At 47.1% G+C, this 13,797-nt stretch overlaps 1 protein-coding gene across 4 annotated transcripts in view; it reads right to left on the reverse strand.

Annotated features, from left to right (window-relative positions):
- SAMM50 (SAMM50 sorting and assembly machinery component) overlaps positions 1-13,797 on the reverse strand; it is a 209,052-nt gene that overhangs the window by 152,748 nt on the left and 42,507 nt on the right. For all 4 annotated transcript variants that reach the window (XM_029600121.1, XM_029600123.1, XM_029600120.1 and 1 more), the window contains one exon: positions 5,344-5,431. In XM_029600121.1, the coding sequence (XP_029455981.1) occupies positions 5,344-5,431 (88 nt within the window). The remainder of the gene's footprint in view (positions 1-5,343; positions 5,432-13,797) is intronic.

Consider the following 13,797-nt stretch of genomic DNA (forward strand, 5'->3'; position numbering starts at 1 on the left):
TGTGCCTGCGGATGGAGAGATCCTGGAGTATTGGAAACCATACTTGGCGTGGCCAGTAGGGTGCTATTAGGATCATGGTTCCCCCGTCGTGGCGTAGCTTCACGAGAGTCTTTGACACAAGAGGAAGTGGAGGGAATGCATAGAGCAGACCGGTTGTCCACTTGAGGGAGAATGCATCCCTCGGCCGAGAGTGCTGGCTCCGAATGAGAGAGCAGTAATCGTCCACTTTGTGGTTCTGAGGGGACGCAAAGAGGTCTATGCGGGGAGAACCCCACTTGTGAAACAGAGAGGTCGTTACCAGAGGATCGAGTGACCACTCGTGTGGTTGGAAGACACGGCTCAGCTGGTCTGCCAATACATTGTCTACTCCCGGCAGGTAAGTGGCCCTGAGGTACATGGAGTGGGAGAGGGCTTCCGCCCAGATCTGCGCAGCTTCCTGACACAGAAGGAAGGAGCCTGTGCCTCCCTGCTTGTTTATGTACCACATGGCCACTTGGTTGTCCGTCTGGATTAAGATTATCTGATGAAAGAGATGATCTTTGAAAGTGCGGAGCGCATAGCGGATTGCTCGAAGTTCCAGGAAATTGATCTGGTGTTCGGCTTCCTCTTTGGACCATAACCCTTGGGTTTGAAAGTCGTCCACATGGGCTCCCCAACCGATGTGAGAAGCGTCGGTGGTTAGGATTACTTGCGGTTCCGGTGAAGAAGAAAGGGTAAGCCCTGAAGGAGGTTGACCTGAGTCGTCCACCAGGTTAAGGATAGGCGCAGCGCTTGTGTGACTGTGACTATGGAGGACAGAGGCTGAAAAAGCTTGAATCCATTGGTGTCGTAGAGTCCATTGTGTTACTCTCATGGCTAGTCGGGTCATGGGAGTGACTTGAACCGAGGATGCCATGTGCCCTAGGAGAATGAGGAACTGGCGAGCCGTGGCAGTGTTCTGAGACTGGAGCTGGCGAGCCAGGGACATTAGGGTGTGGACCCTCTGAAGAGGAAGGTAAGCCTTTGCCTGTAAGGTGTCCAAGTCTGCCCCAATGAAGGATAAGGTTTGAGACGGGACTAAGCAAGATTTCTCGTAATTGACGAGAAACCCTAAGGAAAGGAGTGTTTGAATTGTCAATTTTAGGGAGGATTGAGCTATCTGCTGGGTGGAGGCCCTGATTAGCCAATCGTCCAGGTATGGGTAGACGTGGACACCTTCCTTCCTTAGGAATGCTGCTACCACTACGAGACATTTGGTAAAGACTCGTGGGGCAGAAGCTAGACCGAAAGGTAGGACACGGTATTGATAATGGTCGTGGCCTACTAGAAACCGCAGATATTTGCGATGGGATTGTGTGATCGCAATGTGGGTATAAGCGTCCTTGAGGTCGAGAGAGCACAGCCAATCCCCTCTTTGTAGCAGAGGGAGCAGCGCGCCTAGGGTTACCATTTTGAATTTCTCTTTTTGAAGGTATTTGTTGAGGGCTCGAAGGTCCAAAATGGAACGTAGTCCCCCTGATTTCTTTGGTATTAGGAAGTATCTGGAATAGAATCCCGTGCCTCGTTGAGAGGGAGGAACGGGTTCTATAGCATTTGATTGCAGAAGAAGGGATACTTCCTGTTGTAATTGAGCCAAATGGGTGGATAGACTCCACGCTTGAAGAGGCGGGGAGTCTGCCGGAAGAGATATGAAGTTGAGGTGGTAACCCTGTGCGATAATTGTTAGCACCCACTGATCTGAGGTGATCTGCAACCAAGGTTGTAAAAATGGTACAGTCGACCTCCTACAGGGATGTCCGGAAGAGGGGTTTGGCATGTGTTCCCTACAGGGGAGTCAAAGTCCAGCCGCAGGCCCAGGAGGAGGGGCTACAGTAGGCCTTTGTTTCCTAGGCTGACGCGGCTGAGGCCTAGTAGAGGATCGAGCTGGACGAGGCCTGGCCGATGGAGGATAATAACGGCGGGGTCGAAAGAATGACTTCTTAGAGTCTTTCTTTTGCGGTTGCTTGGAGGTCAGCTCAGGTGGGACAGATGAGAGTTGTTTCAACGTCTCATGGTGGTCTTTCAATTCCGCCACAATCTGCTGAATTTGCTCTCCAAACAAATTATCGCCTAAGCAGGGTAAATCAGCAAGACGATCCTGAACCTCTGGGCGAAGGTTGGATGATTTTAACCAAGCCCAACGTCTGGCTGAGATGGCTGTGGCTGAAACTTTTGTGGAAGCATCGAATATGTCGTAGGCAGTCCTAATCTCGTGCTTCCCTGCCTCAAATCCCTTGTGAAGAAGGGCTTGAAGCTGCGGTTGGTATTGGTCTGGTAACGTGTCAGCATAGTCTTGCATCTGCTTAAGGATGGCTCTGTTTGTACTGAGTCATATAAAGTTGATATGAAGCTATGCGTGAAATCAACATAGCTCCATGATAGACTTTCCGTCCAACACTATCTAGGAACTTGTTTGTCCCTGGTAGGCGGGGTAGAAGAGTGTGGCTTAAGACGCTTGGCCTTCTTCTGCGCGGACTCAACCACAACAGAGCGATGATCCAGTTGAGGTTTTTGGAAACCTGGTGCTGACTGGACAAGGTAGGTGGAGTCAGCTTTTTTGTTAACTGGGGACACTGATGAAGGAGATTCCCAGTTTTTCTTGAGCAGATCCAAAAACACCTGGTGTATAGGGATGGAAGCGATGATTTTTGGAGCATCCAGAAATTGAAGGAGTTTCCATCATCTGGTGTCTGTCATCAGCTTCAGATTGTAGTTGAAAAGGTACAACTTCTGACATCTCTTTCACAAAATTAATGAAAGAGAGATCCTCAGGAGGAGATCTTTTTCTTACTCTCTGTAGGAGATGGAGGCGAAGGCAAATCCGTGTCAGAAGATTTATCATCATCATCACCCCAGGTATCAGTAGGGATCAAGTGGGGTTTTGTAACCCTGATGGACCTGGCTGAGGCTCTAAAGGCATCGATGGAAAACCGACGGTGGAATCGGTCGCCGTAGGTGGAACCAGAAATGGCATCGATGGCTTCGGTGCTGTCGATGGAATCGGTGCCTGGCGTGGAATGTGGAATGGAGGAACCAAAGGATATATCGGTGGAGCTATACCAGAAGGGCAACGATGGAACCACCCCGGAAGGAGGAATCCGGAACGGTGTTCTCCTGCCGATGAAAATCCAAGTCGGAGACGGTGGTGTTGTCGAAGGCACTGGAATCGCCGATGGAGGGCCGTCATGAGCGCCTCCATGCGGCTGTCAGTAGCGGTGCTAGCGGCTGTATCAACGGCTCGGTGGTCGGTTCCCTCTCGGTGGCGAAGCCGGTGCCGGTGTCGGTTGCGGGGGGCGGCACTGGAACCGTGTGGCCGGAGACGGGTGCCGATGGATGGTTGCAATTTCTTCATCGCTTTCTCGATGGCCTCCTGGACCAGCGGTCCAGTTCTGCCCGGAGACCAGGGGTAACCATACCCGGCTCGACGGGAGAGGGAGGCTGAGGCAGGGCCGGAGGGGACCAACCGTAACCGTGGGGATCACGGACCCCCGCACCCCCGGGAGGGTGAGGTTTCCTCGATGCCTGCGAACGAGACGTGGAGGGTGTCCGGTCTGTTCGCGGCTTCTTTGTCGGTTGGCTCGGCTTGAGCAGAGGTCGATGGCTGTGGATCCTCGACAGGCCGAGATTTGTGCCGTCGATAGCGGTGCTTTCCTTCCGATCCCCTCGCCCATCCGGGGAAGGGACGGGAGTCGACGGTCGAGAAGCGATCGATGGCGGACGGTCACCGGAGGGTTGACGATGATGGTACAACTTCGACGGTGCCGGTTCCGATGACGTCGATGCTATCGATGGTGTTGGGGTGGGTGCATGGAAGAGGAGCCCCATCTTCTCCATCCTGGCTTTGCGACCCTTGGGTGTCATTAAGGCACATGTGGTGCAAGTCAGGACATCATGCTCACTACCCAAACACATCACACAAACCCTGTGGGGGTCTGTGATGGACATAGTCCGGGTTACAATCCGGACAACGGCGGAACCCCGTTGCCATGGCCTGAAGCCCAAAATTTAGGCTGGGGATCGGTAAGTGCCAACAGGCCTCAAGGGCCAAATTCGACGGTAGTCGATGGAAAAAGGCAAAAACTTACCGGGTTCCGTAAGATGACTAAAATTTGTCGAAGGGAGACCCCTGAGGGGCAAATTTTCTTAGGAAATTAATTTCCAAATTCCTGTCAGGAACGTGGTTAGAGAGCTCCTTTCACCGCGTGGCAACTGCTGCGCGGAAAAAAGAAGACTGAAGGGAGACCCCTGCTGGCTGCAGGGTCAGTGCCTTGCTGGGCATGCCCAGTAGGGGCCAGTCAAAGTTCTGTTTAAACTTTGACAGAAGTTTTCCGTGGTGGGCTCCATCCTCGATGTCACCCATTTGTGAGGACAACCATCCTGCTTGTCCTGTGAGAACAGTTCTTTTTGAATAAGGCCCTAAATAAGCATAGATTATGACGCTCTTAACGGTAAGCTCTGAGAGCATCAGTCCTCTTCTAGCTTTAGGCCGATAAATCTCTTCTGACTCAAATGATATGTACCTGATGGGAAACAGCTTCAGTCACTTTTACAGTCATCTTGACAACCAATGGTGAAAGAGTTCCAGAAGTGAGATGCTAAAGGGCTTCCTTCATTTCCCCTTCTCCTACTCCCCCAAGCACACCCCAGGCATCTGAGCAGCAATCTTCAACCAAAAGATGGCTTACAGTTCCGTATAAAGCTTGGTGCACTCTACCCATCCAGCAGATGTTGCTGTTGTGATGCCCTGATTTCAGAGTGTGAAAAGCTTTTACTGTCACTGAGAAGGTAAACCAAAGACTTCAAAGTCTCATGCTATCAATGCAGCACTTTTCTTTTACTAGAAACATTTAAAACAGAAAACCAAAATAAAATCCCAAATATTGTAAATGGCTGGAGTGAGCTTCATGTTCTGAGTCTGGCTTGAGAGGGTTTACAAACTTATTTAGCACTTCCACTGCTGGGAAATGAGGGCCAATAACAATGTATCCACCTACCCCAGTAAGCAAGAGTAAATAGGTCACATATGTTTCATTCGGGACTACTTTAAAATCTTATCACTTTCAAAAAGAATGCTCACAGATTTTTCTGTTCCCCCCAGATGGGTTTAAAATTCAACTAGGATTTTAAAAATAATAAAATAAAGACACTATGATAAAACAAATGTCGCAAAAGGGAATAAAACCTGTCCATTACTGACCCCATTGTTTTGTGATTATGAAAATCAAAATCAATACAAAAAAAAAAAGTTATCATCTACGCAAATGCTCATTTTAAGTATGATACCAGCCTCCAACCTAAATGGGAGGAGTCCTAATTCAACTGTACCTTCACATGTGTCAATCAAAACTTCCACCTGTCGAAAAATTCCAAGACGAAGCAATTTCTCTCGGGCTTCATGAGATTTCCTCATTACCTAGAAGACATGTGGAGCTTTAGTTTTGGCTATTAAAAATAAAAATTAAACACCTCATACAAAGGGTAGGGTCCAGTTATTATATTAAATTTATTCTAGATTTATATTCTACCTTTCAGTTACTTCAAAAGTGGATTACATTCAGGTACTGTAGGTATTTCTCTATCCCAGAGGGCTTACAATCTAAGTTTGCACCTGAGGCAATGGAGGGCGAACTGACTTGCCCAAGGTCACAAGTAGCAGCAGTGGGTTTAAACTCTGGCTTCCCTGGTAGTAGCCTGCTGCTTTAACCACTAGGCGGCTACTCCACTCCTATGATTAGTCTGCAAAAGAAATTGCAACCAGTTTCATTGGTAGACATTTTGGAGTAATGCACATTTTAGTTTAATGTACATATTATCAGTCACCTTCTTAATTTTTTTTTCTTTACACTATCCCCAAACTTGAATGGCTACATATGCAAAATCTGTTGAACTCCAATCTGCAGCAAATAATAGAACTGAGCAATTGTAAAATAGCTCGTGGTTAATCCATGTGTGGGAACATCCATGGAAAGGTTAATTCACAAGTTGGGGACTCTAGTCCTCAAGTGCTACACATCACTCAAATATTCACACTATCCAAAATAACACAGGAGATCAATATGGATAACATGGACCTAATCGGGACAATCTACATATACGTTGATTAATGCTATTCTATGTCAACGAACTGAGAAGCAGACTTTCTAGTTATGACTACATTCAATTAACTTCTCAAACGTGTGAGTTAGCAGTATATTGTTGAGGGTGCATATGACTTTCTCATTCTAGCAAAATGCACCTAAAGAAGTGCTATCATGAAATTAACACAAAAATCCCATAAAACTAATTGTATTTGGGATATTTTTCTCTAGTGATTACTGTGCTCATGAAAAACAGAATACCACCCAGGCAGTTATTGTGTACATGGGATAGGGGAGAAAATGGGAGAATTAGTTAAAATAGTCATCTTCATATGCAAAGAGGTTGTTTTTTGTGGTTGTTGCTGCTGTTTATATAAAGCTACAGGCCAGCCAGGTAGCTCAGTGCTACAACCATATGGGAGACCTGAGCTCAGTTCCTGAGCCTAGCTTCTACTCCTTGGGCCAGCCAAGGGATAATGCAGAGGCAGCAACCATAGCCTCTGGGATAAGGGAGTCTCTGGCATTGCACACTGGTGACTCCTATTGGCCAAACTCAGGGTGCCTTCACACCAGAGTCTGAAGAGGTGCTATAGTCTGTTGGTACCAGGCCAAGAACTATCACTGCAATGGCTAGGCCAGGTGAACGGGTTGTTTCCTAATCTGGAAGAGATCCTGATTAATTGCAAATGAAGGCTCATGGCAGCAGTGAAGGCCAGTTCAGATTCACCTGAAAGTTAAAAAATGCAAGAGGAGATTGTCATACCAAAGGCAACATTAATACGTTTATTACCGCTGACTTAAACAGGACAGACCCTTCAAGTCTAAACTGAGTTAGGTCATGAGGATGGGCAATGCAGGACTTATACATACCATACTAAGATTTGGAGGCCTCTGACTTTTCATTCCAAGTGCCACTATTCATGTCACAATAATAAATGTAGATAAATGCTTTTCTAATGAATTATGGCCAAATCTCTTGAGACAGTCTATTATTCCAGAATAAACTGATATAATATGATATAATTCTAGGCTAGACAAGTTCATTTCAGGATTTTAAATCTAGCTAAAATATTAATGCAAATAGAATGTGTCATTTCCAAGATCTTCTATTGCTATTATGGTCATTATTTTAAAAAAGGTAAGACTGAAAAGGTGTACTCCATGGAGTACACGATTTCCAAAGGCATCCTTTACATGTAGCACTTACTCAACAGGGACATAATGCACTCACCATGTACTTCCAATTACATTCATCTCCCTGCCAATAACTTATTTTTGAGAGGTACAGAAGGCAGGAATACATGAGTGCATGTCTTCTCTGGCAAATGCACATCCCTCATCCCAACTCAATGACACTCTTTCTTCTCCTCCTCTCCCCAACCTAGTTCTCATACAGAAACTCAGAAATGATGGCAGAAAAGGACCAAACGGTGCATCCAACCTGCCCAGCAATCTTATGGTAGCATCAGCTGCGCCATACAGGTCTCTCCTATAATGGTAGTATCAGGGGGTGGCATCTGCCATGGCATACAAGTTACCTCCATACTTAGTTTCCCACACAATTAAAGTCTGGCCCTTGATGGTTACTGTCTGAGTCCAATTCCCTGTTATCTCTTATTTCTTGCCGTTGAAGCAGAAATGTTGGAGTTACATCACAAGTTTAAGGCTTATGGTTAAGAGTAGTAATAGTCGCATCTGCAACTTACTCCCATGCTTATTTGTTTTCCCAGACCATAAAATTCAATGTCCTTGGTTGGTTGCTGTCCAAAACTAATTCCCCTTTTCCTCCTGCTGTTAAAGCAGAGAGCAGTAATGAGTTGCATCAACAGTATGAAGGTTTATTGGTTAAGAGTAATAACTGCCACACCGGCAAGTTACCCCCATATGCTCTTTTCCTCATTTCCATCCTCTAGCCTTTAGGGATCCACAGTGTATATCCCATGCCCCACTGAAATCTTTCACCATTTTTGTTTTCACCACCTCCTCTGGAAGGGCATTCCAGGCATCTACCACCCCTCTCTATGAAGAAATATTTTTTTTTGCCGTTGGTTCTGAGTTATCCTCCCTGGATTTTCATTTTGTGACCCCCAGTTCTACTGATTTCTTTCCAACAGAGAAGGTTTGTCGAATGTGCATCATTACAGACTTTCACATACCTGAAAGGTTTTCTCATATCTCCCCTGCACCTCCTCTCCTCTAGAGTATACATATTTAGTTCCTTCAACCTCTCCTCATAAGTCATTTGATGGAGACCTCCCAATATTTTTGTCACCCTTCTCTGGACAGTGTCCATCCTGTCTCTGTCCCTTTTGAGATACGGTCTCCAGAACTGAACACAATACTCCTGGTGAGGCCTCACCAAGGGCCTGTACAAGAGGATTATCACCTTTTTCTTACTGGTTATTCCTCTCTCTATGCAGCCCAGCATTCTTCTGGCTTTAGCTATCACCTCGTCACATTGCTTCAATGACTTCAAATCACTAGACACTATCACCCCAAGGTCCCTCTCTTGCTCCGAGCACAACAGCCCCCCCCCCCCAATCACATACAGCTCTTTTGGAGTACCATACTCCAGATCCATGACTCTACACTTCTTTGCATTAAATCCCAGCTGCCATATCTTCAACCTCCGTTCAAGCTTCCTTAAATCACATCTCATTCTCTCTACTCCTTCAGGTGTGTCCAACTCTGTTGCAGATCTTAGTATCTGCAAATAGACAAACTTGACTTTCTATCCCTTCCGCAATGTCACTCACAAAGATATTGAACAGGACTGGTCCCAACAACAATCCCTGTGGCACTCCACTTAACACTGCTCTCTGTTCAGAGTAGGTCCCATTTACCATCACACACTGTCTCTTATCCGTCAATCAGTTTGTAATCCATGCCACCACCTTGGCGCTGACTCCCAAGCTTTTCATTTTATTCACAAGCCTCATATGTGGAGCCTTATCAAAAGCTCTGCTGAAATCCAAGCAATCTTCCTTGATCCAATTCTTTAGTCACCCAATCAAAAAAAATCTGATGTGTCTGACAGGACTTTCTCCTGGTGAATCCATGCTGCCTCGGGTCCAGCAATCCTGAGTGTAGATAGTTCACTATCCTTTCCTTTAGTGAAGTCTCCATTACTTTTCCCACCTCCAAGGTGAGACTAACCAGCCTGTAGTCCTCGCCTCCCATTTACTCCCTTGTATGCAATCTTCTCCACCTCCCAACCCACTCACCCCCTTACTCTACTATCTCCAGCCAATCAACTAACTCCCTTACTCTTCTCTTCCCCCACCATTCATTCACTTTCCCCAAGTTTTCTCTCTCTCTCCTCCTCCTCCCAGCCCTATCACTCTACTCTTCTAATCCACCTCTCCCCCCACATCTGCAGCATTCATTTCTCCCAGACTCCATCAGGGGCAAAAACTGTGCCTCCTCCAACAAGACCTAATTGGAGTCTCCTCTGCCAATAATCATTTTGGTCTTGTAATAATTCTGCTGAGAGGGCCTGGGGGAACCCCACCAGCCCTGCTCCTCTGACCACAAGCTCACCTGTGTTCTCTTCAGAGAACTGGGCCTGGGGAACCCCACCAGCCGTGCTGTTTCTGCCCCTGGTTATTCCATATGTATGAGAGTCACATGATGCAGTGAATTAGGCAGATCTGATGCCTAGCTCCAGATGCCACCCACTTGATTTGACTATTTTTTTGGCATCTTACCTGGGACTGTGTAGCATAATTGTGCTTGAGTAAAGGAAAATTGGTTCTTACTTGCTAATTTTCGTTCCTGTAGTACCACGGATCAGTCCAGGCTGCTGAGTTTTGACTCCCTTCCAGCAGATGGAGACTGAGAAAAACTTGAAGGGCACCCCCTGTAAGTACGGTGCACCACCTGCAGCCCCCTTCAGTATAAAAACAGTATCAAAGCAGAAACTGTATTTTAACTTGGAACAGCATTCCAAATCCAATTGCTAGATCAAATCTAATACCAAAAACTATGTACAGATTAGGTGCACTAAGAAATCTTCATTCTGCTACGCAATCTGCCAGTAAAATTGAAGGAAAAAAGGATTCGAGTAGGCTCGCAAATAAAACAACTACTCTGGGCGGGAGTCTGGACAGATCCATGGTACTACAGGACCGAAAATTAGCAGGTAAGAACCAATTTTCCTTTCCCTGTATGTACCCAGATTAGTCCAGACTGCTGGGATGTACCCAAGCTGCCTTACATGGGGTGGATTGTAGAAAGCTCTGCTCGAAGCAAACTGCTCCCAAAACTCTCGGAGTCCGGAGCCCGAACATCCAAACGGTAATGCCGAGCAGAAGTATGCAAAGATTTCCAAATCGCAGCTCTACAAATTACCTGGGGGGAGACCAACTGGCTTTCTGCCCAGGACGCAGCCTGAGATCGAAGCGAATGAGCCTTAAGACCATCCAGAACCACTCGCCCGTGACATATATACGCTGAAGCAATAGCTTCCTTTAACCAACAGGCAATGGTGGCCTTGGAAGCCTTATGTCCCTTCTTAAGACCGCTCCCACAAGACAAAAGAGATGATCTGACAAACGAAATTCATTAGTGACCTCCAAGTAACGCAGGAGAACCCGTCTAACATCCAACCTCCTCAATTCGCACGCATGCAGAAAATCTTGATCCAAATCCGGAAACACTGGCAACTCAATCAACTGGTTCACGTGAAAGGCCAATACAAACCTTAGGAAGAAAAGATGGAACCGTTTGCAGAGAGACACCAGAGTCTGAAAACCTAAGAAAAGATTTGCGACAAGATAGTGCTTGAATCTCAGACACCCTCCAAGTCGAGCTGATAGCCACCAAAAAACCGTTTTCAGCGTTAGGTCCTTTAAAGTAACGTGCTTAAGAGGTTCAAAAGGAGGTTCGCAAAACATTCGAAGGACCAAATTCAAACTCCAAGAGGGACAAACAGTCCAGAGAGGAGGGTTCAAGTGCTTTGCACCCCTAAGAAAATGCACTACAAGAGGATGAGCTGCTAAGCACGTTCCTTCCACTTTTCCTCGTAAACAGCTAAGGCCACCACTTGAACCCATAGAGAACTGAAAGCTAACCCCTTTGCCAAACCCTCTTGTAAGAAGGTGAGGATGTGGACTATCGAGGCGTGCCTAGGGGAAACCTTCGATCTACTACACCAAGAGTCAAAAACCTTCCAAACTCGGACATAAATAAGAGAGGTCGATACTTTACGTGCCCGCATAAGAGTGGAAATAACTGTATCCGGATAACCCTTCTTTCTCAACTGCCTCCTCTCATAAGCCAAGCCACTAGACAAAAGCGATCCGCCTGGTCGAAAAATACTGGACCTTGCCTCAGAAGATTTAGAAGATGACCCAGACGGAGGGGGCCATCCACTGCTAGGTTGACTAGATCTGCGAACCACGGCCTCCTTGGCCACTCCGGAGCTACCAGGATCACCATTCCCAGATGGGCCTCTATTCTTAAGACCTTGCCCACCAGGGGCCAAGGAGGAAAAACATAGAGCAGAATGTTGCGGGGCTATGGAAGGACAAGAGCATCCACACCTTCCGCCCCATGTTCTCTTCTGCGACTGAAGAAGCGAGGTGCCTTGGCATTCGTCTGAGTCACCATTAAATCCAAGCGGGGAACTCCCCACTGAAGAGTTAAGAGCTTGAACGCCTCCTCGGACAGTTCCCACTCTCCAGGATCCAGCCGCTGACGGCTCAGAAAATCTGTCTCAACGTTGTCTACCCTGGCAATGTGAGAAGCTGCTAACCTGGCCAGATTTTGCTCCGCCCAGGCCATGAGCTTGTCTGCCTCCAAAGCCACTGGATGGCTCTTCGTTCCTCCTTGCCAGTTGATGTACGCTACCGTCATCTCATTGTCAGACAATACCCTCACCGACTGATGACAGATGAGGGGAAGGAATTTCCGCAAGGCCAATCGCACCACTCTTGTTTCCAGACAATTGATGGACCACTGCGCCTCCTGCTGTGTCCATTGACCTTGCACTGCTTGAGATTGGCAAACTGCCCCCCAACCGGAGAGACTGGCATCCATTGTCACAATGATCCACTGAGGGACTTCGAGATCCATTCCTCGAGACAAATGTTCAGGGATCAACCACCAATCGAGACTGGACCTGGTGGATTCCTGGAGCGGCAAGGGAATCTGGAACTCCTCTGATTTGGGATCCCAAAGTGAGTGCAAAGCCCTCTGCAACGGTCTCATATGAGCGAAAGCCCAAGGAACCAACTCCAGCGTAGACGCCATAGAACCAAGCACCTGCAAGTAATCCCAGACACTGGGAACTGGCAGGGTCAAGAGACAACGAACTTGAGACGTCAGCTTGTCTATCCGTTCCTGCATAAGGAAGACCTTCCCAATCTGAGTATTGAATTGTGCTCCCAAAAAATCCAGGATCTGGGTAGGACACAATTGGCTCTTGGTGGGATTGATCATCCATCCCCAGAGGGTGAAGGGTCTGCACCACTTTGGCAACCGCCGTCTTGCATATTTCCTCTGAGACCAGAGGGTATCACCGCAGGAGCGTGGGGCTCGTCTTCAGGTAGGTTTTCACCTTTAATTTTGGTTTTCTTCTTTGGATTTGGTTCAAACGCTGCGAGAGCATGCAGATAGTCCCTAACTGCTATGGAGACGGAAAATACCGAAGAGCTGCACTTCCTGCAGGGGTACATGTACTAGGAGCTGACGTCAGATTGAAATCTGATCCGTCTCCAACTGCTAACAGGAGTACACTATACCCATTGGTCCTGAGTCCATCTGCTACACGCTAGGAAAGAAGGCTTTTACAAGCTCAATGTTATAAAAAAGCTCAAGCCACTCCTCCACCCACACGATCTCAGAACCATCATCCAATCCACCCAATCATCCAAGCTGGATTACTGCAATTCCTTGTACCGTGGCCTTCCCTACTCCACCATCAAACCCCTGAAAATACTACAGAATGCCACTGCAAGGATAATCATGAACGCACGCAAATCACACCACATAACTCCCATCCTCAAAGACCTCCACTGGCTCCCCATCCTAATCAAAACTCTCACTATGATACACAAATCCATCCACATAAATAATTCCTCTTGGCTCAGCGAACCACTCCGATCCACACAATCCACCCGCCCCACTAGAGCAAATCTCAAAGGCACCCTACAAGTCCCACCCCTCAAAAAGGCCCGACTCACAGCAACAAGGGACCGTACTCTCTCAATTGCTGGCCCAACTCACTGGAATGCCCTACCCACAAACCTCCGCCTGGAGCCTTGCCATACTAAATTCAGGAAAATGCTAAAGACTTGGCTCTTCCACCAGGCATTTCCAGACTAACTCCACATACCTCTCTCACCCTCTTCTCCTGCTTCTCTGTTATCTTTGACTCGCTCCAAGTAATTTGCATTATGTAAATATGTTACCTCTCGAGTTGTTACTTCTCTAGTTCAATTTTCAGGCTCCCCCTAGAGCCTCCTGCCCTCGAGTTTCTACTGTTGTCCCTCTCCCACCCCTGTTCATTGTATTTTCCACCTACTGTTGAGATGTAAACCGATATGATGTGCATTCTAATGTTGGTATAGAAAAGCTGTTAAATAAATAAATAAAGAAGCAGGAAGGCCATTGATTTCTTCCCCCTTCCCCTGTTCCTGGCCTGATCCAGAAATGAAATATCAGAAACCTGCAACAATGATCCTTCTCATCCCTACATAAT

The sequence above is a fragment of the Rhinatrema bivittatum genome, chromosome 4 (assembly GCF_901001135.1).
Source record: "Rhinatrema bivittatum chromosome 4, aRhiBiv1.1, whole genome shotgun sequence".
Lineage (NCBI taxonomy): Eukaryota > Metazoa > Chordata > Amphibia > Gymnophiona > Rhinatrematidae > Rhinatrema > Rhinatrema bivittatum.